Source organism: Microcaecilia unicolor, chromosome 2, assembly GCF_901765095.1.
Source record: "Microcaecilia unicolor chromosome 2, aMicUni1.1, whole genome shotgun sequence".
Lineage (NCBI taxonomy): Eukaryota > Metazoa > Chordata > Amphibia > Gymnophiona > Siphonopidae > Microcaecilia > Microcaecilia unicolor.
In genome coordinates, this window is record NC_044032.1 from 15,843,053 (window position 1) to 15,870,020 (window position 26,968).

The following is a 26,968-nucleotide window of genomic DNA, read 5'->3' on the forward strand; positions in this document are numbered from 1 at the left end:
GACAGCCAATCTCTGAAAGCCTTCAGAGCGTTCCAGATCGCTCGCAGCTCCAGAAGATTGATCTGCAGATCGCGTTCCTGGAGGGACCAGCTTCCTTGGGTGTGAAGCCCATCGACATGAGCTCCCCAGCCCAGGAGAGACGCATCCGTGGTCAGCACTTTTTGTGGCTGAGGAATTTGGAAAGGACGTCCCAGAGTCAAATTGGACCAAATCGTCCACCAATACAGGGATTTGAGAAAACTCGTGGACAGGTGGATCACGTCTTCTAGATCCCCAGCAGCCTGAAACCACTGGGAAGCTAGGGTCCATTGAGCAGATCTCATGTGAAGGCGGGCCATGGGAGTCACATGAACTGTGGAGGCCATGTGGCCCAGCAATCTCAACATCTGTCGAGCTGTGATCTGCTGTGACGCTCGTACCCGCGAGACGAGGGACAACAAGTTGCTGGCCCTCGCCTCTGGGAGGTAGGCGCGAGCTGTCTGAGAATCCAGCAGAGCTCCTATGAACTCGAGTTTCTGCACTGGGAGAAGATGGGACTTTGGGTAATTTATCACAAACCCCAGTAGCTCCAGGAGGCGAATAGTCATCTGCATGGACTGCAGGGCTCCTGCCTCGGATGTGTTCTTCACCAGCCAATCGTCGAGATATGGGAACACGTGTACCCCCAGTCTGCGAAGTGCCGCTGCTACTACAGCCAGGCACTTTGTGAACACCCTGGGCGCAGAGGCGAGCCCAAAGGGTAGCACACAGTACTGGAAGTGACGTGTGCCCAGCTGAAATCGCAGATACTGTCTGTGAGCTGGCAGTATCGGGATGTGTGTATAGGCGTCCTTCAAGTCCAGAGAGCATAGCCAATCGTTTTCCTGAATCATGGGAAGAAGGGTGCCCAGGGAAAGCATCCTGAACTTTTCTTTTACGAGATATTTGTTCAGGGCCCTTAGGTCTAGGATGGGACGCATCCCCCCTGTTTTCTTTTCCACAAGGAAGTACCTGGAATAGAATCCCAGCCCTTCCTGCCCGGATGGCACGGGCTCGACCGCATTGGCGCTGAGAAGGGCGGAGAGTTCCTCTGCAAGTACCTGCTTGTGCTGGAAGCTGTAAGACTGAGCTCCCGGTGGACAATTTGGAGGTTTGGAGGCCAAATTGAGGGTGTATCCTTGCCGGACTATTTGCAGAACCCACTGATCGGAGGTTATGAGAGGCCACCTTTGGTGAAAAGCTTTTAACCTCCCCCCGACTGGCAGGTCGCCCGGCACTGACACTTGGATGTCGGCTATGCTCTGCTGGAGCCAGTCAAAAGCCCGTCCCCTGCTTTTGCTGGGGAGCCGAGGGGCCTTGCTGAGTCGCACGCTGCTGACGAGAGCGAGCGCGCTGGGGCTTAGCCTGGGCCACAGGCTGTCGAGAAGGAGGATTGTATCTACGCTTGCCAGAAGAGTACGGACCAGTCTTCCTTCCCCCGAAAAATCTTCTACCTGTACAGGTAGATGCTGAAGGCTGCCGGCGGGAGAACTTGTCGAATGCGGTATCCCGCTGGTGGAGATGCTCTACCACCTGTTCGACCTTCTCTCCAAAAATATTGTCCGCACGGCAAGGCGAGTCCGCAATCCGCTGCTGGAGTCTGTTCTCCAGGTCGGAGGCACGCAGCCATGAGAGCCTGCGCATCACCACACCTTGAGCAGCGGCCCTGGACGCAACATCAAAGGTGTCATACACCCCTCTGGCCAGGAATTTTCTGCACGCCTTCAGCTGCCTGACCACCTCCTGAAATGGCTTGGCTTGCTCAGGGGGAAGCGCATCAACCAAGCCCGCCAACTGCCGCACATTGTTCCGCATGTGTATGCTCGTGTAGAGCTGGTAAGACTGGATTTTGGCCACGAGCATAGAAGAATGGTAGGCCTTCCTCCCAAAGGAGTCTAAGGTTCTAGAGTCTTTGCCCGGGGGCGCCGAAGCATGCTCCCTAGAACTCTTAGCCTTCTTTAGGGCCAAATCCACAACTCCAGAGTCATGAGGCAACTGGGTGCGCATCAGCTCTGGGTCCCCATGGATCCGGTACTGGGACTCGATCTTCTTGGGAATTTGGGGATTAGTTAGAGGTTTTGTCCAGTTCGCCAGCAATGTCTTCTTAAGAACATGGTGCATGGGTACTGTGGACGCTTCCTTAGGTGGAGAAGGATAGTCCAGGAGCTCAAACATTTCAGGCCTGGGCTCGTCCTCCACAACCACCGGGAAGGGGATGGCCGTAGACATCTCCCGGACAAAGGAAGCGAAAGACAGATTCTCAGGAGGAGAAAGCTGCCTTTCAGGAGAGGGAGTGGGATCAGAGGGAAGACCTTCAGACTCCTCGTCAGAGAAATACCTGATGTCTTCCTCTTCCTCCCACGAGGCCTCACCCTCGGTGTCAGACACAAGTTCACGAACCTGTGTCTGCAACCGCGCCCGACTCGACTCCGTGGAGCCACGTCCACGATGGGGGCGTCGAGAGGTAGACTCCCTCGCCCGCATCGGCGAAGCTCCCTCCGCCGACGTAGTCGGGGAGCCCTCCTGGGAGGCGACGGCAGTCGGTACCGCAGGCGGCACCGACGCCGGTGACCTCACCTCGGGCGATGGACCAGCCGGCGCCACGCTCGACGGTACCGGAGGCGCAAGCACCGCCGGTACCGGAGGGGTAGGGCGCAACAGCTCTCCCAGAATCTCTGGAAGAACGGCCCGGAGGCTCTCGTTCAGAGCGGCTGCAGAAAAAGGCATGGAAGTCGATGCAGGCGTCGACGTCAGAACCTGTTCCGGGCGTGGAGGCTGTTCCGGGCTGTCCAGAGTGGAGCGCATCGACACCTCTTGAACAGAGGGTGAGTGGTCCTCTCGGTGCCGATGCCTGCTGGGTGCCGACTCCCTCGGCGACCCAGAGCTCTCGGTGCCGACACGGGAAGGGGACCGGTGTCGATGCTTCTTAGGTTTTTTGCGAAGCACGTCACCGGCGCTTCCCGGCACCGACGAGGAGGACGTAGAATCCAGCCGTCTCTTCCTCGGGGCCCAGACCGAAGAGGGTCGATCTCGGGGGGGCTGTACCGCAGGAGCCCTCAGGGTAGGGGGAGACCCACCCGAAGGCTCACCGCCACCAGCAGGGGAGTGGACAGCCCTCACCTGCACTCCAGACGAAGCACCACCGTCCGACGACATCAGCAGACGAGGTCCCGGTACCACCGACGTCGATGCAGTCACCCGATGTCTCGGCGCCGATGCAGAGGGTCGATGCCTCGATGCACTCGATGCACTGGCCGCCGAGGATGAAGGTCTGGACGCTGCAGATGTCGATGCACTCGATACCCCCGGTGCCGATGCCGACGAAGAGCCCGAGAACAAAAAGTTCCACTGGGCCAACCTCGCTACCTGAGTCCGCTTCTGTAAAAGGGAACACAGACTACAGGCCTGAGGGCGGTGCTCGGCCCCCAGACACCGAAGACACGAAGCGTGCCTGTCAGTGAGCGAGATTACCCGGGCGCACTGGGTGCACTTCTTGAAGCCGCTGGAAGGCTTCGATGTCATGGGCGGAAAAATCACGCCGGCGAGATCGAAAGACGAAATGGCGAAATTTGGCACCAGCAGAAAAAAGCGGGAAGGAAATTTCGACCGGGGCCTAAGTAAGGCCTACCCCGACGACGAAAGAAAACTTACCGGGGTAAAAAAACTCGAACTAGAGGAAGGGAAAAAGCCAAAAGAGGTTTTTTCCAACACTTTTGAAGCAAAAACGAGTCGAAAACGACGCGCGAGGTCGACTTTTTCGGGGCACGAAACGGAAACACAACCGTCCCGAGCGCGGAGAAAAGAAGACTGGCCGGCTCAAGCCGGTTTCGGGCGGGAAGACGGCCGCGCATGCGCGGTGCGCATCGGCGCGCGAGGGCTAGCAAAGGACTTTGCTAGTGAAGATTCCGATTGGAGGGGCTGCCGTGGACGTCACCCATCAGTGAGAACAAGCAGCCTGCTTGTCCTCGGAGAATTGAATTTTAATTGCCAACATTAGACCATTCTTCTAACTTCTGCAGATCCTTTAACATGTTTTCCACTCCCTCTGGAGTGTCCACTCTGTTACAAATCTTTGTATCTCCACAAAAAGGCAGACCTTACCTTCTAAGCCTTTGGCAATATCGCTCACAAATATATTGAACAGAATTTGCCCTAGCACCGATCCTGGAGGCACTCCACTACTCACCTTTCCTTCCTCCGAGTGAATTCCATTAACCACCACCCTCTGGCGTCTGTCTATCAACCAGTTTCTAATCCAGTTCACCACTTTGGGTCCTAACTTCAGCCTGTCAAGTTTATTCAACAGCCTTCTGTGAGGAACTGTGTCAAAGTCTTTGCTGAAATTTAAGTAGATTACATCTAGCGCACATCCTCGATCCAATTCTCTAGTCACCCAGTCAAAGAGTTCAATCAAATTCATTTGGCACGATTTACCTTTAGTAAAACCATGTTGTCTTGGATCTTGTAATCTATTGGTTTCTAAGAAATTCACTATCATCTCCTTCTGTGTCGCTTCCATTACTTTTCCAATAACTGAAGTGAGGCTTATCGGCCTGTAGTTTCCTGCTTCTTCTCTGTCACCACTGTTGTGAAGAGGGACCACATCCGCTCTTCTCCAATCCCAAGGAACCTCCCCCATCTCCGAGGATTTGTTAAACAAATCTTTAAGAGGACCTGTCAGAAACTCTCTGAGCTCCCTCAATATCCTGGGATGGATCCCATCCAGTCCCATGGCTTGGTCTACCTTCAATGTTTCAGGTTGTTCATAAACACTTTCTTCCATGAACAGTGCTATATCCACTCCATTCTCATATGCCAGTCAATCATGGTTTTTCTCCAGGATTTTCTTCTGAAAAAATTCTTGTCGCCCCCCACCTCCTTACATTTCTAGCCATTTGTTCTTCTGTTTGTGCTATCACCAGATGTATCTCTCTCTTGGCTTCTTTCAGTTTCATCCGGTATTCCTCTCCATGTTCCTCTTCTTGAGGTTTTCTGTATTTCATAAACGCCAACTCTTTAGCCTTTATTTTCTCAGCCACTTGCTTGGAGAACCATATCGGTTTCCTTTTCCTCTTGCTTTTATTTACTCTCCTTACGTAAAGGTTTGTAGCCATATTTATAGCTCCTTTCAGCCTGGACCACTGCCTTTCCACTTCTTGTATGTCCTCCCAGCCTACCAGCTCTTTCTTCAGGTATTCCCTCATTTTGCTAAAGTCATGTTTGAAATACAAGACTTCGAGTTTTGAGTGGCTGCCTCCACTTTAGCTCTTATATCAAACCAAACTGTTTGATGGTCACTGCTGCCCAGGTGGGCACTCACTCGGACATTAGACATACTTTCCCCATTTGTGAGCTCCAGATCCAATGTCACTCCTCCCCTCATGGGTTCCATCACCATTTGTCCAAGCAGAGCACTTTGTAAGGCATCCACGATCTCTCTACTTCTTTCCGATTCCACAGATGGAGCTTTCCAATCCGCATCCGGCAGGTTGAAATCTCCCAGCAACAGCACCTCTCTTTTCTTTCCCAACTTTTGGATATCTGTAACCAGATCTTTATCTAGTTCCTCCAATTGTGTCAGAGGTCTGTAGACAACACCCATGTGGACAGAGGTTCTATCATCTCTTTTTAAGGTGATCCATATCAGTTCTTCCTTTCCCCAGTCCCCTGGCACTTCAGTTGCTGTGATATCGTTTCTCACACACAGAGCTACTCCTCCTTTTTGACCATCTCTATCCTTAAATAGATTGTAGCCTGGTATATTTGCATCCTATTCATGGGAATCATTGAACCACGTCTCCGTGATTGCAACAATGTCTAAGTCTGCCTCTAACATCAGGGCTTGCAGATCATGAACTTTGTTACTTAGACTGCGAGCATTTGTAGTCATCGCTTTCCATCTACATTTCAGTGGCATTTTTGTCTTCTGTTTAGTTTTTTGTTTAGTCTCACTTCCTGCTTTGTTGGTAAGACGTGATTTGCTAAGATTGTTGTTTTCATTGCTATCTTTACTGAGACCATGTTTTGTTCTCAGTTTTTTGGCTTGCATTGATTGTAACTCACCTTGTATCTATTATATTGAGAGTTGACGAGAGATAAATATTCAATAACATAACATCAAAACAAACTTCTTAAAAAGCATTGTCTTCAAATGCTTCTTAAATAAAGGGAATTACAGAAAATATTAAAACGTGGCTGCAATGTTTTCTAAATTCTGGGAGCTTGATAAGCAAGCAATTTCTCAAACAGTTTAAATCTTTTAACACCTCTTGAAATAGGAAAAGCAAAGGGAGAATTATGTAATGCATTAGGTGAGGTGAAACTTCAAACATTGTAAAGTTATAAATAGTTAAAAAGGGGATTCACCTTTAGGAAGCTTTATACTTTTCCTACCACCAAAAGAGAGAAAAATGGACACAGATTTACCTTCAGGAAGCTGTAGGGAAGGGAAGAAGAGAGAATAAATTCACCTTAGCAAGCTTTATACCCTTCCCACCAGTGAGAAAGAGGAAGCGAGACACGGATTTACCTTCAGGAAGCTATATATCTCTATTGAGAAAGGAAAGGGAGGAAGAGAAAATAGCTTCACCTTTAGGAATCCTTTGGCGGCTGCCCGGCAGTTCTGGTAATACTGGAGGAACGTGATGGTTTTCCATTGTCCGTCTCTCTTTACCGCCAGTGCAGGCTTGTTGCTGCAACGCTGCAGGGTCTGCTGGAAGAGCTGGTGTATGGTGATGGGAGGCTGTGACCCAGGTCCCGTCTGTTCCACACGTAATCTCACTGCACCATCCTTCTCTGTGGTCGACAGACTTTCTGCAGGTGCCAACTTTGATGCTATGGAAAGGTCTCCTCCAGCAACCAAGGACAAGCCACCTGGGAGAGAGAGAGAGGGGGATGACCATCCATTACAGAATCTTTCTTCTCAAGTTTTTGCTTTCTCCTTAACTCTCCCTAAGAATAATCATTTAGAGGTTCTCTTTGTACTAAAGCTTACAAAGAAAGCACTAGAATTCTAAAACAATGACCTTTAAGAAAACGGTCAATATTCAAAGGCACTGATACGGTTAACAGGTGCTGCTAACAGACAGGTGCCTGTGAGAGGAATATTCAATGGCTCTAATTGGATAGTGCTGTTAAAATATGCCCCTTGACCTCTTCAGGACTATTTGAACAGTGCAGGAACAGTTTGTGGGGGGACCGTGGGAGGAGCCAGAGGCTGCCCGGTTAGATGCCATATTCAGACTGCTAACCGGATACCGAAACGAAAAGTTCTCAGAAATATTTCTTCATGGAAAGGGTGGTGAATACATGGAAAGGCCTTCCACTGGACTTGATGAAGACTTTTCATGAATTCAAGATAGCTTGGGAGTATGAAGGAAGGACTGGTCCTCAAGTGTCATATCTGTCGTTAGTATATTTTCTTGCATTACAATTGACGATTTTACTGTGTACATGACCTTGTAATCCACTAGGAACTGTGGAATATAAATATTTTTAAATAAATCAATGAATAAGTACATAAGATCAGTAAGGGGGAGGAAAGGTTAGTGGATGGTATGGTTGGGCAGACTGGATAGGCCATAATGGTTTTTATCTGCCTTTATTTCTCTCTGTAAGCAAAATAATACATCCTGAGAGTCACACAAAGTCAGTGAATCACCAGAAGATCCTGTAGGAAGGATGGGGCAATGTTCAAATATCCCTTTCTCTGGATAAATGATTTTTGTAAACTGTCTTCATTACACACAAATATACATAGTCATACTTTTAAATATGCAACTTTGCTTAGTATGATATTCGATGATCTGTTTTACAAGATTGTTCTGGCAGGAGTGGTTTGGGAATGATCATTATTATTGAGTTAATTATCAAAACCTAAGGGTGTGGGGAGCCAAGGGCCTCAACGTTCAAGGGGAACTCACTCATCCGGCTTCTCCTACGTAAGCGCACAATTATGGAATGGCCTCCCAAAAGCCAGTGGCATTCCTAGGGGGGGCGGTGGGTGCGGTCCGCCCCGGGTGCACGCCGCTGGGGGGGTGCCACGCGCCTGTCGGTGCCGCTCATTCTGTGCTCCCTCTGCCCCGGAAAAGGTTACTTCCTGTTCCAGGGCAAAGAGAGCATGGAACGAGCGACGCCTACAGGCGCGTGGCACCCCCCCCCCCCCCAGCAGGTAAAAATGCACCCAGGAGGGGTGTCGCTTCACCGGGGGGAGGTGTCGTTTCACCGGGGGGGGGGGAGAAGGTATCGTTTCACCGGAGGGGGGCGCATTGCCGATCCACCCCGGGTGTCAGCCACCCTAGGAACGCCACTGCCAAAAGCGGTGAAAACAATCCATGATCACCTGAACTTCAGGAAATCACAAAAAAACAACCTCTTCAAAAAGGCCTACCCCAACGACCCCACGTAACCCTCTTCACCCAGGAACATAACATGACTAATGATCGTACTGGACATCACGCAATCTTCATCCCTTCCGATCCTCCACATATACCTCATTCGATCACTATACAACCTTGCATTTGTTATCAACCGACTGGGCAATTGCCTTTGACGGTACTATTTAAGCCACATTGAGCCTGCAAATAGGTGGGAAAATGTGGGGTACAAATGCAACAAATAAATAAAATAAAATAAATAAATATAGCTGAAGGGTTAACCTGAGGCATCTGCACTATAGTATCACTTTGGTTCTAAAGGAGACTAGCAATTAGCTTAATAACTACTACTACTACTACTATTTAGCATTTCTATAGCGCTACAAGGCATATGCAGCGCTGCACAAACATAGAAGAAAGACAGTCCCTGCTCAAAGAGCTTACAATCTAATAGACAAAAAATAAATAAAGTAATCAAATCAATTAATGTGAACGGGAAGGAAGAGAGGAGGGTAGGTGGAGGCGAGTGGTTATGAGTCAAAAGCAATGTTAAAGAGGTGGGCTTTCAGTCTAGATTTAAAGGTGGCCAAGGATGGGGCAAGACGTAGGGGCTCAGGAAGTTTATTCCAGGCGTAGGGTGCAGCGAGACAGAAGGCGCGAAGTCTGGAGTTGGCAGTAGTGGAGAAGGGAACAGATAAGAAGGATTTATCCATGGAGCGGAGTGCACGGGAAGGGGTGTAGGGAAGGACGAGTGTGGAGAGATACTGGGGAGCAGCAGAGTGAGTACATTTATAGGTTAGTAGAAGAAGTTTGAACAGGATGCGAAAATGGATAGGGAGCCAGTGAAGGGACTTGAGGAGAGGGGTAGTATGAGTAAAGCGACCCTGGCGGAAGACGAGACGGGCAGCAGAGTTTTGAACCGACTGGAGAGGGGAGAGGTGACTAAGTGGGAGGCCATGTGCTTCTAATCAAGTCTATGTTTTTTTCATTTAAAAATTACAATCCCTGTGGATATTCCCTGATGTTACAAACCAAACCCAACAAAAAAGGAAATTATTCTTAGCCATGAGGAAAAGAACTGTGGAGATAGGGGGTTCCTTCTTTTTAGCATATCCATGTAAATGCAGAGTAAAATCGGGTGAAACAAAATATATATTTTATTCACTGGAACAGCTGGAATCTTTTCTGGATTTGAAACCACTGTAAAATAACATCATTTAAAGTTAATCGAGGAATCGTCGCATTACTGACTATTAATTGTTTTTCCTATGTAACCTTCTTTATTCATTACGCCCCCCCCCCCCCTTTATTAGGGTCTAAGGAAGCAAAAAAAAATGAGCTTAAGGAAATTAATATGTTTTCTTTGATCTTGCCTTAATGACAGATGATAATTTTTTTTCAATCTTAATCAAAATTAAGCTGAATGTAAACATTTTTTCTTTATTGTGATATATGCTGTATTGCTTTGACAAGGTTACTCCTGTTAAATATTTTGAAAGGATAATAAAAAAAAACATTACAATCCCTAGTTAGACTTATTTAGAAGCACATGGTTATTACGCTAATGGCCAGTCTCCTTTAGAACCAAAGTGATACTATAGTGCAGATGGCTTTAATAATATGTCTGAACATACGTTCGTCTCCCCTAGCGTCATTCTCCTGTATATTATCCATGGGTGAGTTTTCCTTTTTCTTTCCCTTCATAGGGTTTTATTTGTTACCCATTTCATGTACAAAATTAGATAAGAATATCTTTTTTCAATATTGACATTACATCATAAGGTCAGTACATTTTATCAAATGTTGGTTTTACAAATCTTCATCTTATATATATTCTAGTAAAAAAGGCCCATTTCTGACACAAATGAAATGGGCGCTAGCAAGGTTTTCCTCAGAGTGTGTATGTTTGAGAGAGTGTGTGAGAAAGAGAGAGTGAATGTACGAGTGTGTGTGTGTGTGAGAGAGAGAGTGTGTCTGGGTGCGAGTGTGTCTGTGAGAGAGAGAGTGTATGTGTGAGAATGAGAGTGTGTGCAAGTGCGTATGTGAGATACAGTGTGAGAGAAAGAGAGTGTGTTTCACACAGATACAGTGTGTGCGAAAGAGAGAGTGTGTGTGAGACACAGACTCTCTGTGAGACTGAGTGTATGAGACCAAGAGAGTGTGTGAGTGACTGTGTGACACATAGAGAGTGAATGTGATACAGTGTGAGACAGAGTGTGTGAGAGACAGTGTGTGAGAGTGAGAGAGAGAGAAAGACATTGACTGTGAGAGAGAGTGCGTGAGAGAGAGAGAGAGTGTGTGTGTGACAGAGATACCTCCCCCCACCCCTCTCTGGTGTCAGCCCCCCCCCCCCCTCTCTCTCTGGTGTCTGAACGTTGCTGTGCAGGACACTGAGCTCTGGCTGTGCTTCAAGGAACTGACCAATCCTATTTAATAGAATGCACCTCCAAGATTCTGAAGCCGAGAAACCTCGTGTGGTTGGTCACTTCTGCTTGTGACGAACCCGGAAGTACGTGATGTCAATTCAGGAGATGGATACAGAGAGCAGGAATGCCTCAGCCATGCAGTCAGCTTCAGAATGCTGGAGGTGCCTTTTATTATATAGGATATATTTTTTCATATTTTTTATATATATTGTTTTACATATCGGTTTTATGTAGGTTTACATTACCATACTACTATTTTTATGTTCACATAATTTAATTACAAGAGATATTTTGTATGAGATAATGTTTACACTTTTTATACATAATTCATTTATATGTATTATTTTTAATATAGTTTTCCATTATGCAATTTTCGTTTCTCGATTTTCAATGCTTTACGGTTCTCATGTTTACATTTTATATGAAATGTTTTCCACCATTTTTATATGCAGTTCATTTATATGTGATATGTTGGAATATAGTTTTTATTGTGTTATTTTAGGTTTTACTCTCATAAGTTTTATTGTATATATATTTTTGTAGACTCCTGAGGCAGGTGCTTAGGCACCGAAACACAGCAGCTGTGTCGAGTCGCTTTTGATGATTTGTAATAAAGACTCTTATCCATCTACATGTCTCCTTCGGTATTTGAGAAGAGCCAACTCTCCCTACTCCCCCCTCCCCCCCTTCTTGCTATAGTGAATAAAATGTATCATACTGTTTTGGGATCTTGCCACCTGGATTGGCCACTGTTGGAAACAGGATGCTGGGCTTGATGGACCTTTGGTCTGTCCCAGTATGGCAACACTTATGTACTTAAGGTATGGGGGCCCTATTCACCCCATTTATTTATTTATTTAGATTTTGCTCACACCTTTTTCAGTAGTAGCTCAAGGTGAGTTACATTCAGGTACTCTAGATATTTCTCTGTTCCAGGAGGGCTCACAATCTAGGTTTGTACCTGAGGCAATGGAGGGTTAAGTGACTTGCAAAAGATCACAAGGAGCAGCAGTGGGATTTGAACTGGTCACCTCTGGATTGCAAGACCGGTGCTCTAACCACTAGGCCACTCCTAGTCTCTTATGGGAAGGAGAAAGGAGAGTTGTAGGACCATCCAGGCAGCTCATACACCACTTGTACAGGATACTACATCTATGGAAGAGTGGAAGAATGAGAAAATAAAGAAACATCTTTACCTGCACCAGGCTACAGCAGCTAAAGGATCATATTTGAGATAACCATCAACTTGTCTAATTGTAATATTTCACTGAACTGTAATCGCCATTTGTTTCAATACCCAGACATATGAGCAGGAGGAATTGGATATCCAGGTGCTGCCACACACTCAACAGAAGATATGAATGTGTTGTTCATGATGACACCTAGATCTTTTTCTTGGTTGGTGACTCCAAATTGCACTTGAAGGCAACAAGAAGGAGAACAAGAGCCTCATGGGTAACAAAAGAACAAAAAGTAAAGTGAGGTCCAAAATTAAAAAAAAAAAAAACAAGGAGTCAAAGTGATGGAACGGTCACTTCTGTTTTATCTATGGTTTAACATCATCTAGTGGAGTATAACCTTCACCTGGAGAACATTACTCGATATGGCCGTGTTTTGGCTCAAATGCCTGCATTAGGAGACCAATGAAGTAAAACAATACAGTAATACATGATGGCACTCCTTTTCGAAGCATATGGACGTCTCAACAGACCGAAAAGGACATCCATACGCTTGAAACTTTGAAGTCCCAATTTTGCAGTACATCCAAATAAGAACTTATGAACATAAGAGTAGCCATACTGGCTCAGACCAGAGGTCCATCTAGACCAGTATCCTGTTTTCCAAACAGTGGCCATCCGAGCGTACTACCATCGGCCATCGGAGCGTACTACCATAGCTGGTGGACTCCTATATTCAGAACTTTCTATATTCAGAACTTACCCAACTATGGAACGCCATAGAGATAGGGTTGGAGTTTGTAGCCCTATTTAACTGGTGTCCTTGGTCACCCTTCCTCTTCTCCTCAGGATCCAGAGAATGGCTAGTTTTTTGCTTATGCATTAACCGGTCATTTTCAGCAGTACTCTCTCTTCCGTTCTTTTATAGATCTAAGAGGATGTTCATTGCGCTCTTAGGGTCATTTCATTCTTACCTAGACGACTGCCTAATTGGAGAAAGTCTTATCAGCAGAGTTCTCAGGTCACGCACCGGGTGTTGCATTTCTTACAGTCTCTAGGTTGGGTGGTGATTGTAGCCAGGCCTCTCATTTGATCTCTCATTTGATCTCTCATCAGATATCTCTGATTTTCTCTTTGTTTAGTCAGGTTGGCGCACAGTCTTTTGTCTCCTCTGCAAACATCCCAGTTTATATTTTTCTTGGTGATCTTGGGCCTTCGGCCATTTCCTCGCTCTATTCTGCAGAATGCAATTTTACTTTCTAATTCCCAAGAAGGAATTTTCCTTCATCCTATTGCGAATCTCAGGGTCATCAATCGCGCTATTTAAGTGTCATCTAGTTTGTTTTTATCATGTTCTCAGAAGTGTTTGTGTCTCAAGTTACTTTATTTGTACTCAGTAATGCTGGTGGAGGGGCCAGGGTGTGGATAATAACATGTGAGGATGTCATGTGATTTTTGGAGGGAGTGATAAGGCCATGACATCACCTCAGGTCCTCTGAACACTGAGGACAGTATACACTGTGAGCTAATTGCTGAAGGACCTGTGATAAGATAAGCTGTTGAGAGGAAATCTGTTTCATTTTCTAACATCTAGTCAGCAATGGCACAGTCTTCCTCCAAGTGTCTGACTGACCAAGAGATTGAAGCGATTATGTTTCAAAGCGATGATGAAAGTGAACTATCTTTGTCTGATGAAGAATATCTGCAACCAGCTAATCAAACATCCTCATCCAGTAGGGGCCAGGTGACAGATGAGCATGGATGGGCATGTATTGGAAGGGCAGGACTCAGGGAGAGGGGAATTGCTGGATAGGGATGAATGGAGGGCACAGATGGCCATGGATGCATATGGATTGCAGGGCAGGCCTCAGGCAGAGAGGGGAAATGCTGGATAGGGAAAAATGGAGGGGCCAGGTGACAGATGAGCATGGATGGGCATGGATTGGAAGGGCAGGACTCAGGGACAGGGGAATTGCTGGATAGGGATGAATGGAGGGCACAGATGGCCATGGATGCATATGGATTGCAGGGCAGGCCTCAGGCAGAGAGGGGAAATGCTGGATAGGGAAAAATGGAGGGGCCAGGTGACAGATGAGCATGGATGGGCATGGATTGGAAGGGCAGGACTCAGGGACAGGGGAATTGCTGGATAGGGATGAATGGAGGGCACAGATGGCCATGGATGCATATGGATTGCAGGGCAGGCCTCAGGCAGAGAGGGGAATTGCTGGATAGGGATGAATGGAGGGGCCAGGTGACAGAGGAGCATGGATTGGAAGGGCAGGACTCAGGGAGAGGGGAATTGCTGGATAGGGATGAATGGAGGAGACAGATGGCCATGGATGGATATGGATTGCAGGACAGGCCTCAGGCAGAGAGGGGAAATGCTGGATACGGAAAAATGGAGGGGCCAGGTGACAGATGAGCATGGATGGGCATGGATTGGAAGGGCAGGACTCAGGGAGAAGGGAATTGCTGGATAGGGATGAATGGAGGGGACAGATGGGCATGGATGGATATGGATTGCAGAGCAGGCCTCAGGCAGAGAGGGGAAATGCTGGATAGGGAAAAATGGAGGGGCCAGGTGACAGATGAGCATGGATGGGCATGGATTGGAAGGGCAGGACTCAGGGAGAGGGGAATTGCTGGATAGGGATGAATGGAGGGGACAGATGGGCATGGATGGATATGGATTGCAGGGCAGGCCTCAGGCAGAGAGGGAAAATGCTGGATAGGGATGAATGGAGGGGGCAGGGGACAGAGGAGCATGGATGGGCACACACACACACTCTCTATCACACTGTGTCTCACATACACACTTGCACACACTCTCATTCTCACACACACACTCTCTCACAAACACACTCTCTCTCTCACACACTCACACTTTCACTCTGACTCTCAAACAGTCACTCTCACATACACTCTCCCAAACATACACACTCCGAGGAAAACCTTGCTAGCGCCCGTTTCATTTGTGTCAGAAACGGGCCTTTTTTACTAGTATATATATATAATTTCTTATCTCCACCTCTAACATTTAGTAATATGCTTATTCCTATAGATATACAATACCTGTAATGAAACAGAATCAGGGATCCTAGAGTTGATGTAAACAATGTCTATAATTCTTCTACAAGTCAGTGTACATAATCAAACTTGTTAAACTATTATTAAGTCTCTGGTACTTAATTTCCTTTCTTTTTGCTATTTAAAAATTAATAAAAATGATTGAACAAGTCGGAAGGCAGCCCGCTGAGTAGCGCCGGTGCGAGTGGAGGCCCGGAAGCTTCTCCTGGGCTTGAGCTGACGCTCAGCCCCGACTCGAGGGAACTGCCCCCGCAACCTGCAGGGTATAGCACACCAACCGAGGCATCTCTGGACTTGCTTTCCCGAAGTGGTGTAAGTCTACAGGGCCGGGAGGAAATAGATCCGGTTGGATGTGAACTGAGGTCTCGGACACAAACACCTATTCTATCGAAGGTGGAAGAAGCTGCTAGCTTGATATTGGAGAAAACTTCGGATAAAGAGGTACTACCCACACAATTTTCTTTTGAAATTAAAAAACCAGCGGAAGTAACGCTAGATTCGCTGTGGACCTTGATAGTTGGCCTAGGAAAATCTCTTGTCCCGCAAGTAAATAAATTGAATCAGGATTTTTTGGCTCTTGACCAAAAAACTAAAATTCTGGATACTAAAGTTGAAAAATTAGAGCAAACAGATAAAGATATGATCTTGGAAGTAAAAAAACTTCAAACTCAACAAGAGACTATGGTTAAAGACTTGATTTTCCTGCGAAAAAAAACGGAATTACTGGAAAATTCAGTTAGAAGTAACAATCTTCGTTTATTAAATTTTCCAAGACAGTTGTCTAAATCCCCAAAGGAAATGTTAAAGAAGTATTTAATGGAAATACTTGAAGTAAAAGAAGAGATGATTCCACCTTTCTCTCGGATATACTACCTTCCAATATTAAATCAAGAAAACCAGAAACAAGATCTTAATATTTCAGCTATACTTGAGTCTTCCGAAAATGATCCTGTCATTCCAACAACATTGATAGTGACGGTAGCATTACCACCAGATAAGGCATGGTTAATGAAAATGTATTTTAGAAATAAGGACAAAGTGTTCTTAGGCCAAAAAATTCAGATATTTCCTGATGTCTCTCGCGAGACACAAAAAAAGCGAAGACAATTTCTTTTAATGAAGCCAGCAGTGTTACAGCTGGGAGCTATTTTCTTTCTTAGATTTCCTTGTAAATGTGTGGTAAAATACCAATCCCTTAAATATGTATTTTTTGAACCAACTCAGCTAACAGCCTTTTTAGTGTCTAGACAAAATAAGGAAAATTGAAAATGTCATCTTCCCTTGGATATGGATAATTATGACACCGAATAGTGTAGCCTGTAAATTTCTCAAGTGAATCTTCCTAGAAAAGTATTCCTGTTAGAATAATTCCACTTTTCTTTTTCATTTTGAATCCCATATTGTGGACTTGAGTGGGGATTTCAATTTAAAATATATTTTTTTTCCTTTTTCTGTTAATTATTTCCTAAAATTGTATATGATACGAAATGTACCACTTTTCAAACAAGTTGAATACTTGATTCTATGTATAAAATTGTTATAAATAAAAAAAAAAAAAAAAAAAATGATTGAACAAAAAAAAAAAAGTATTTCCATGTAACTTCCTTGAGTGGATAAAGGTGAGCGGTTGATATTGTGTCTGGATTTTCAAAAGGCGTTTGACAAGGTACCTCATGAAAGACTCCAGAGGAAATTGGAGAGTCATGGGATAGGAGATAGTGTTCTCTTGTGCATTAAAAACTGGTTAAAGGATAGAAAACAGAGAGTAGAGTTAAATGGTCAGTATTCTCAATGGAGAAGGGTAGTTAGTGGGGTTCCCCAGGGGTCTGTGCTGGGACCGCTGCATTTTAACATATTTATAAATGACCTAGAGATGGGAGAAACTAGTGAGGTAATTAAATTTGATGATGACACAAAGTTATTCAAAGTTGTTAAATCACAAGAGGATTGTCTTATAATGTTTTTCTGTTATATTACAATCATGTTTCTTTCATTGTCATGTAACCCAAAATCCTTCTCTAATACCAAATGTCTTTTCTTCTTATTTCCACTATTCATGATGTATTGTAAGCCACATTGAGCCTGCAAAGAGGTGGGAAAATGTGGGATACAAATGCAATAAATAAATAAAAATTGTGAAAAATTACAAGAGGATCTTACGAGACTGGGAGACTGGGCGTCTAAATGGCAGATGGTGTTTAATGTGAGCAGGTGCAAAGTGATGCATGCGGGAAAGAAGAACCTGAATTATAGCTACGTCATGCAAGGTTCCATGTTAGGAATCACTGACCAAGAAAGGGATCTAGGTGTCGTCGTTGATGATATGTTGAAACCTTCCCGCTCAGTGTGCTGCTGCGGCTAAGAAAGCAAATAGAATGTTAGGTATTATTAGGAATGGAAAACAAATGAGGACATTATAATGCCTTTGTATCGCTTCATGTTGCGACCGCATCTTGAATATTGTGTTCAATTCTGGTCGCCGCATCTCAAAAAAGATATAGTGGAATTAGAAAAGGGCGATGAAAATGATAAACGGGACGGGATGAGTTCCCTATGAGGAAAGGCTAAAGTGGCTGGGGCTCTTCTGGAGAAAAGACGGCTGAGGGGAGATATGATACGCTTTCCAAAAATACTAGGACTAGGGGGCATGCAATGAGGCTAATTAAACTCTGGAATTCATTGCCAGAGAATGTGGTAAAAGCGGTTAACTTAGCAGGGTTTAAAAAAGGTTTGGATGGCTTGCTAAAGGAAAAGTCCATAGACCATTACTAAAATGGACTTGGGAAAATCCACTGCTTATTTATCTATTTTTATTACAGTTGTACCCGCACTTTCCCACTCATGGCAGGCTCAATGCTGCTTATATATTGTATACAGGTACTTATTTGTACCTGGGGCAATGGAGGGTTAAGTGACTTGCCCAGAGTCACAAGGAGCTGCCTGTGCCTGAAGTGGGAATTGAACTCAGTTCCTTCCTTCCCCAGGACCAAAGTCCACCACCCTAACCACTAGTCCACTCCACTATCTACAACGTTACTCTGTTAAACCAAAACCTCAAGAAGCCACACCAAAGAAATAGAAAGAGATGCATTTCCTCCTACACTGCGTGTAATACCCCGTGATATGGGTATAACTAGAATAGCAGTAATTGATTGTTCCAGAGGCCCTGGGGGGAGGGAGGTCCCTGCCAGTTTGCTGGAGAGAGAGTAGGAGGCCTGCCCTAGGGAGGGGTTGGCAGAAGAGTGGGTCCCTGACGTGAGTAACAGCAGGGGTGGAGTTGAGAAATTGTCCAGGGCGAGGTGCATGAGGTTTTAGTTGCATGTACCCCCGCCAGGACCCTTGGGAGTAATGGGGGATCCTGCAGTGAAAGAAATACATTTGGGCTGGGTAAAGTTGTAGTGGCAACTGAAAAGCAGTCAGAGCTTCAGCTAGATAAGGGGAATCCAGCCTGGAAGTGGGATCCAGAATAGGGGAAGCCTGTTCAAGGGCAGGGTGCAGCCAGTGGTGTTCATTGGTTGGCTGCACACCCCACTCCCTGGTGCAGCATTGTCCACCCTCCCCCCCCCCCCCCCCCCCCCCGGGTGTAGCATGACACCTCCCCTCCGGCTGCAGCATCCCCCCCCTGCGCATCACCTTAAAGCCTCCCCCGGGTGCATTCTTCCTACCTGCTAGGGTGCAGGGACGGCTGTCGGCTCCGCTGGTTCCCTGCTCCCTCTGTTGTTACTTCCTGTTCCGGGGCAGAGGGAGCAGGGAACCAGCGGAGCCGACAGCTGTGTGGCTGACTTCCTGCACCCCTCCTGCAGAGCGCCCCCACTGCCCCGCCCTCGGTACACCACTGGGTGCAGCCCTGGAAGATGCATCGCTGGAAGAAGGGAAGTGGATTGATATCAGGAGTAACAGGAGCAGCTTTGAGATTATTGCTGACACAACAATAGCATAGGAGTGGAGTGGCTGAGATTATCACGAATGGTCTCGGATGGACAATATCAATAAGGCGTTTCTGAAGTGTTCAACTGCCAGTTGCAGAAGTTCCAGTACGGTTATTGGTGTCAGCTCCATCTTCTACTGTAGGTTCTAATGTTGGCGATTCATCTCTCTCATTTTGGATTTAAGAATCTGCTTTATTTTTCCTAATTTGTTTCATTTTCCTACACTTTTCAAAAGCTCCATTTTATGCATTGTGGACTTCAGCTTAGTTTGCTTATATCAGGCTTGTCCAACAATTCAGATGGGTTTTCAGGATTTGCATGCGCTGTCTCCATTGTATGCCAATAGATCTCAAGCATATTCATTGGGGAAAATCCTGAAAACCCAACCTGGCGAGGGCCGAGGCTGGGCACCCCTGGCTTATATATTTCCTATATTCTAATTTATTTGTTGCTTTTCTATACAAGAAATGTTTCTTGACTGTATTTTTCAAATTGCTATAAAGAAAAATGTGTTAAAAAGATAATGTATCTTTAAACCAACATTATCAAATTAGTCCAAGTACAATGTTGAGATTAATCACCTGGGAACACAGTGAAACACTGACGAAACAACTTTCCAACTTCATGAAGCCGATGCCTCTTTAATTGTAGGTCACGGCAAGTTAACTCTTCCCTAGATGAAAGCAGCTCATCCCTGGTTGTTTAACCAGTTTCCCTGCTCCTGGCTGATTCTCTTTCTGGTCAGAGTTGGCAGCCTCTTTGGAAATAAAAGCTGTGTTAAGCAATTACTTAGGCAGAGTCAGAACCAGCTTTTCTGCACCTGGGGCAGTTCAGAATTTAACTCCCCCTCCCCCACCCTTTACCAAATCTGAGCTTTTGTTGAACTCTGTGCTTTGGTGATTTAAGGGGGTCTTTTATTAAGGTATGCTAGTGTTTTTTTAGCTCCTGCTAAATGCTGAGATGCCCGTAGGCATATAATGGGCATCTCAAAGGTTAGTGACTGGTTCAAATCCCACTGCCACTCCTTGTGATCTTGGGCAAGTCACTTAACCCTCCATTGCCTCAGGTACAGACTTAGATTGTGAGCCCTCCAGGGACAGGGAAAGACCCAGTGTGCTTGAATGTAGCTCACCTTGAGCTACTACTGAAAAAGGTGTGAGCAAAATCTAAATAAATAAATAAACATTCCATGTAGAACTCCAAAGAATAGCAAGATTCTTTGGGGTAGAGGAGTGGCCAGAGGTGGCAAGTTCAAATCCCACTGCTGCTCCTTGTGATCTTGGGCAACTCACTTAACTCTCCATTGCCTCAGGTACAAACGTAGATTGTGAGCCCTCCTGGGACAGAGAAATATCCAGTGTACCTGAATGTAACTCACCTTGAGCTACTACTGAAAAAGGTGTGAGCAAAATCTAAATATATAAATAAATAAAAGACCTCCTTAAAGATTGGAATTTAAAAGAAGAATTGTAGGTTTATTGATAAAGACAGCTTGAATTTAAAAAAAAAGCAAATTTTATTAGTCTCCATAGTCTATAACCCCTTTCTCCATAGTTTCAATAGAAATAAAACAAAAACATGGAAAAGAAAATAAGATGATACCTTTTTATTGGACATAACTTAATACATTTCTTGATTAGCTTTCGAAGGTTGCCCTTCTTCATCAGATCGGAAATAAGCAAATGTCGATAGATGACAGTATATATATAAGTGAGACCAAAGCATTTCAGTGACAGTCTAACAGGATGGGGGTGGATAGGTGAGAGGAGGGTGACAAACAGAGAAATACAACTTTATGGTTTATAATGGGTTAGAAAACCCAGATCTTTGTTAAGTCCTGTCTGTTGGGTGTCAAAATATTCAATCATTCTGACTTCAAAGGTCTTACGTTCCTGTATTGTTCTAAAGTTACCTTTCAGGAACTTTATCACTGTACCAGTGATTTCATAGTAAGAATCCTGAAAGGTAACTTTAGAACAAAGCAGATGAAGAAATGTTTACAGAAATTATGAAAGCTGGTAAATTGGCCAACAGTATAATAATGGGTGATTTCAAATACCCAGCCAAAATAATGATTCTACATAAGTGATGTGTGTCAGAAAGATTGCTTAACGATTTAACAGTGGAGAGAAAAGACCTCAGTAGAAAAGGAGACACACCTATCTATCTATTTATTTATTTATTTTTGTAGCATTTGTATCCCACATTTTCCCACCAATTTGCGGCTCAATGTGGCTTACATTTGCCGTAATGGCGGTTGCCATTTCCGGGTAGCAGAATTACAAATGGTCTTGCGTTAAGGTGCATACATACATGGTGAAGAGGAATACATTATGGTAGTGCTTAAGGTTCCTGAGTAATGAGTTGGTTTGTAACATACATTAGATCATCGACTATAAAGAGATCCTATTCGGCATAAGGTTTATAGTGGTAGTACTTGATCATTGAAAGCCGAGAGGTAAGCAGGCATACTATAGAAGTTCGGTTTTGTAAGGATCGTGTATAATGTTGTTATTTAGTGTTTAAGATGGATGTTTATTGTATGCCTTCTTGAAAAGAGCTGTTTTCTATATTTCTATAAGGCAAACCTTCAGAATACAGGTGGCTCACAATAATCATCAGTCATTAAAAAAAAACTCCACTATTTTTTCTGGATCAAAACCGTCCTTCTAGAGCAATACATTTACTGACACCACATCGTTGAAAATAGTACATAGTTACACGTTTCAAATATGCATAAACGTTTCTGCAACACTTATCATGGTACAGTCCATCAAAATGTCTCACAAATCCCGACAGGGGGTCCCTGTTTTGCAATCCAAGCTGCTTCAGGGGATTTTGCGAATGCTTGTGCCGCATTTATTTGCAGTTACAATTTTGTTAATATCTTGCACTGATGCAAGTTTTTTTCTCCTGAAGCAGCTTGGATTGCTAAACAGGGACCCCCTGTTGGGATTTGTGAGACTTTTTGATGGACTGTACCATGATAAGTGTTGCAGAAACGTTTATGCATATTTGAAACGTGTAAGTATGTAGTATTTTCAACGATGCGGTGTCAGTAAATGTATTGCTCTACAAGGACGGTTTTGATCCAGAAAAAATAGTGGAGTTTTTTTAATGACTGATGATTATTGTGAGCCACCTGTATTCTGAAGGTTAGCCTTATAGATAGGTGTGTCTCCTTTTCTACTGAGGTCTTTTCTTATTAAGATGGGCGTCTTTAGTTTCCATTATCGCCGAAAATCAGAAACAACCAAGTCTAAGGACGACCATCTCTAGGGACGACCTAAATGTCAAGATTTGGACGTCCCTGACCGTATTATCAAAACAAAAGACGGACGCCCCTCTTATTTGGATAACACAGGTTCCCCTCCCCTTCGAAGGGACGTCCTGCGAGGACGTCCTCAGGAAAACTTGGGCGTCCCTTTCGATTATGTCCCTCGTTGGCACCTACGAGCACCCAACGCCCACCAGCTTGGAACTGCCGCCCGGCTATCATGTGGCCCGGGCGGTAATTTCATATTTTACGCTCGTCCACTACACTATTTTCCGGCAAGTGGCACTAACTGGGCGGTAATCAGCATTGTACGTGCACTGCTGATTACCGCCTGGTTAACGTGTGAGACTTTACCACTAAGTGAATGGGTGGCGGGTAAGGTCTCAGACCCAAAATGGATGCAAGCCAGTTTTCATTTGCTGCATGTCCATTTTCGGCCAAAAAAAAAAAGAGGCGTTTTTTACAGGCGCGCTGAAAAATGGATCTGCCTGCGTCCAAAACACGTGACTACACTAGCACAGGCCATTTTTCAGCGCAACCTTAGTAAAAGGATCCCTCAGTTTAATTTCATTGTTTTGACTGGATAAAAGCAACTTCTTGTCTCCCTGCACTTTACAATCAAGAAACCTCTCTCTTTCCTGTGATGAGCCTGGATCTACAAGAACAGCAAAAGAAAAAGTCTCCAGTGATTGCATCGTCATCAGTTGGATCGTCAAACAACATCAGGTATTCAGGGAACTGCATAATGATGAAACCATAACTACAATTCTGTGAATTGAAGTGGAGGAGTGGCCTAGTGGTTAGAGTGGTAGACTTTGGTCCTGGGGAACTGGGTTCAATTCCCACTGCAGCTCCTTGTGACTCTGGGCAACTCACTTAACCCTCCATTGCCCAAGGTACAAATAAGTACCTGTATACAATATGTAAGCCACATTGAGCCTGCTGTGAGTGGGAAAGCATGGGGTACAAATATAATTAATAAAATATCTTTAACCTATATTATCTCTAAATTTCTAATATCCTGCTGAAGCTTCCTCTCAATTAAACTTCCAAATAATCTCACAGAAGTGAAATGCAGTCTTTAGATCAATGTGCCTGCTAGATATCAGGTAATGGACTTTCAAACTATTTTACCTTGTTTCAAGATATGAAAGTACAAAATATAAATAGAATAAGCAGATCTACTGAATGACTTGTTTTTTGGCGGTTTTCTTGACCGGTAGCAGAGTCAGCGATATAAAGAAGTATACATACTATTATTTCCCAGACGGGAAGTGGGACAGCGTTTACCGAATATTTTTCAGCTTTTGTTTCCCTGTCTGCTATTTAGAGGAATATACAGAAGGCTTCTTTCCTTTATTTAAGAGTTCTAAGTTCCCATTGACCCCTGATGCAGGCGCTTGGCCCATGTCAGGTCTTGCCAATAAAGTTCTTTTTGCTGTCCTGTTTCCGGAGGTCAATGTGTGCTTTTTTATTGTTGTACTATTTCTTTTGTTGTTGTTGTTGTCCTATCTTTTTGTTGTACTCTTTACCCTCTCTTCTTAGACTGCATATCTATCAGAGAATCTCAACTTTCCTACTTCAAAGAGACTCAGACCCAGGGCCGCTGAGAGGGGGGGGGGGGCAGAGGAGACAAAATTCCCCGGGCCCGGGCCTCCAAGGGGGGCCCTGCACCACAGTCCCTGGTGTCACCCGCCCTCTGCTCCGTCGATCGTCCGCCACCGGGCTGGGCCCCCACATTGAAATCATCACAGCACCTCACCTGTCACCTCCGTGACTGAAAGCGTAGCAGTGGCAGATCGTATTTGCCTCCCTTCGGACCTTCCCTCCCTGTGTTCCGCCCTCATGGAAGTTACATCAGACGAGGGTGGGACACAGGGAGAGAAGGCCCGAAGGGAGGCGAATCCGATCTGCCACTGCTGCTGCGCTTTCAGTCATGGAGGTGATAGGTGAGGCGCTGTGATGATTTGAATACAGGGGGCCTGGCCCGGTGGCGGATAGAGGGGGTGGGTGGGGACTGCGGCACGGAACCTGGGAGGGGCGGCGGCGATGACCTCGGGGGGGGGGGGGGCAGGGCCCTGGGAGCGGCCTTGCCCAGGGCCCGGCCCAGTCTCTCAGACCCTTATTGAGCACTGACTGTGAAATTAACACGCCCCTGTTAATTGCTTTCCTATATCTTGCCTCCCCCTTCCCTCTCCATTGCTTGAAGTAACTCCAAACCAGCAACTTGAAAACTAAAAATTAATACGGTTAAAACTACGTTTTTAATTATAACTAACCCTCACCATCCTATGAATCTTAGTAACTTTATTATTAAGAACAAAACCTACTCCCTTGAGTCATCAATGAAAATCTTGGGAGTCACAATACATCCTGACCCTTTAAAACCAAGTCTCTAAGTTGACATTGAGAGTCTTTCAATCACTTTGGAAGATAAAGAGACTGAGGCCATTTTTCTCTAAATCTGTCTTTCGTACTTTGGTTCAATCCCTTGTCCTCACCAAATTCGACTATTGCAATTCCATCTATGCTGGACTTAAAGGTGGTCTTCTCAAAAAAATTACAAACAGCTCAAAATACTGCTGCTCGTCTTATATGTAGATCTCCTCGCTTTGCTAAAGCCATTCCTCTTCTATATGAGCTACATTGGTTACCAGTAAGAGATAGAATATCTTTCAAATTATGTGTTTTCATTCATCATGGAGGAGTAGCCTAGTGGTTAGTGCAGTAGACTTTGATCCTGGGGAACTGTATTGGGCAATCAAGCCATTGTGACATCACTGATGAGGTTGGCTCTTATTGGTGGAATGAGTGGAGGAGTAGCCTAGTGGTTAGTGCAGTGGACTTTGATCCTGGGGAACTGTATTGGGCAATCAAGCCATTGTGACATCACTGATGAGGTTGGCTCTTATTGGTGGAATGAGTGGAGGAGTAGCCTAGTGGTTAGTGCAGCAGACTCTGATCCTGGGGAACTGTATTGGGCAATCAAGCCATTGTGACATCACTGATGAGGTTGGCTCTTATTGGTGGAATGAGTGGAGGAGTAGCCTAGTGGTTAGTGCAGTGGACTTTGATCCTGGGGAACTGTATTGGGCAATCAAGCCATTGTGACATCACTGATGAGGTTGGCTCTTATTGGTGGAATGAGTGGAGGAGTAGCCTAGTGGTTAGTGCAGTGGACTTTGATCCTGGGGAACTGTATTGGGCAATCAAGCCATTGTGACATCACTGATGAGGTTGGCTCTTATTGGTGGAATGAGTGGAGGAGTAGCCTAGTGGTTAGTGCAGTGGACTTTGATCCTGGGGAACTGTATTGGGCAATCAAGCCATTGTGACATCACTGATGAGGTTGGCTCTTATTGGTGGAATGAGTGGAGGAGTAGCCTAGTGGTTAGTGCAGTGGACTTTGATCCTGGGGAACTGTATTGGGCAATCAAGCCATTGTGACATCACTGATGAGGTTGGCTCTTATTGGTGGAATGAGTGGAGGAGTAGCCTAGTGGTTAGTGCAGTGGACTTTGATCCTGGGGAACTGTATTGGGCAATCAAGCCATTGTGACATCACTGATGAGGTTGGCTCTTATTGGTGGAATGAGTGGAGGAGTAGCCTAGTGGTTAGTGCAGTGGACTTTGATCCTGGGGAACTGTATTGGGCAATCAAGCCATTGTGACATCACTGATGAGGTTGGCTCTTATTGGTGGAATGAGTGGAGGAGTAGCCTAGTGGTTAGTGCAGTGGACTTTGATCCTGGGGAACTGTATTGGGCAATCAAGCCATTGTGACATCACTGATGAGGTTGGCTCTTATTGGTGGAATGAGTGGAGGAGTAGCCTAGTGGTTAGTGCAGTGGACTTTGATCCTGGGGAACTGTATTGGGCAATCAAGCCATTGTGACATCACTGATGAGGTTGGCTCTTATTGGTGGAATGAGTGGAGGAGTAGCCTAGTGGTTAGTGCAGTGGACTTTGATCCTGGGGAACTGTATTGGGCACTCAAGCCATTGTGACATCACTGATGAGGTTGGCTCTTATTGGTGGAATGAGTGGAGGAGTAGCCTAGTGGTTAGTGCAGTGGACTTTGATCCTGGGGAACTGTATTGGGCAATCAAGCCATTGTGACATCACTGATGAGGTTGGCTCTTATTGGTGGAATGAGTGGAGGAGTAGCCTAGTGGTTAGTGCAGTGGACTTTGATCCTGGGGAACTGTATTGGGCAATCAAGCCATTGTGACATCACTGATGAGGTTGGCTCTTATTGGTGGAATGAGTGGAGGAGTAGCCTAGTGGTTAGTGCAGTGGACTTTGATCCTGGGGAACTGTATTGGGCAATCAAGCCATTGTGACATCACTGATGAGGTTGGCTCTTATTGGTGGAATGAGTGGAGGAGTAGCCTAGTGGTTAGTGCAGTGGACTTTGATCCTGGGGAACTGTATTGGGCAATCAAGCCATTGTGACATCACTGATGAGGTTGGCTCTTATTGGTGGAATGAATGGAGGAGTAGCCTAGTGGTTAGTGCAGTGGACTTTGATCCTGGGGAACTGTATTGGGCAATCAAGCCATTGTGACATCACTGATGAGGTTGGCTCTTATTGGTGGAATGAGTGGAGGAGTAGCCTAGTGGTTAGTGCAGTGGACTTTGATCCTGGGGAACTGTATTGGGCAATCAAGCCATT

The 26,968-nt window shown here is 45.3% G+C and overlaps 1 protein-coding gene across 2 annotated transcripts in view; it reads right to left on the minus strand.

Moving 5' to 3' along the window:
• LOC115462797 (long-chain-fatty-acid--CoA ligase ACSBG2-like) overlaps positions 1–26,968 on the minus strand; it is a 257,186-nt gene that overhangs the window by 194,848 nt on the left and 35,370 nt on the right. For both annotated transcript variants that reach the window (XM_030192806.1, XM_030192805.1), the window contains exon 4: positions 6,608–6,891. In XM_030192806.1, coding sequence (XP_030048666.1) covers positions 6,608–6,891 — 284 coding nt within the window. The remainder of the gene's footprint in view (positions 1–6,607; positions 6,892–26,968) is intronic.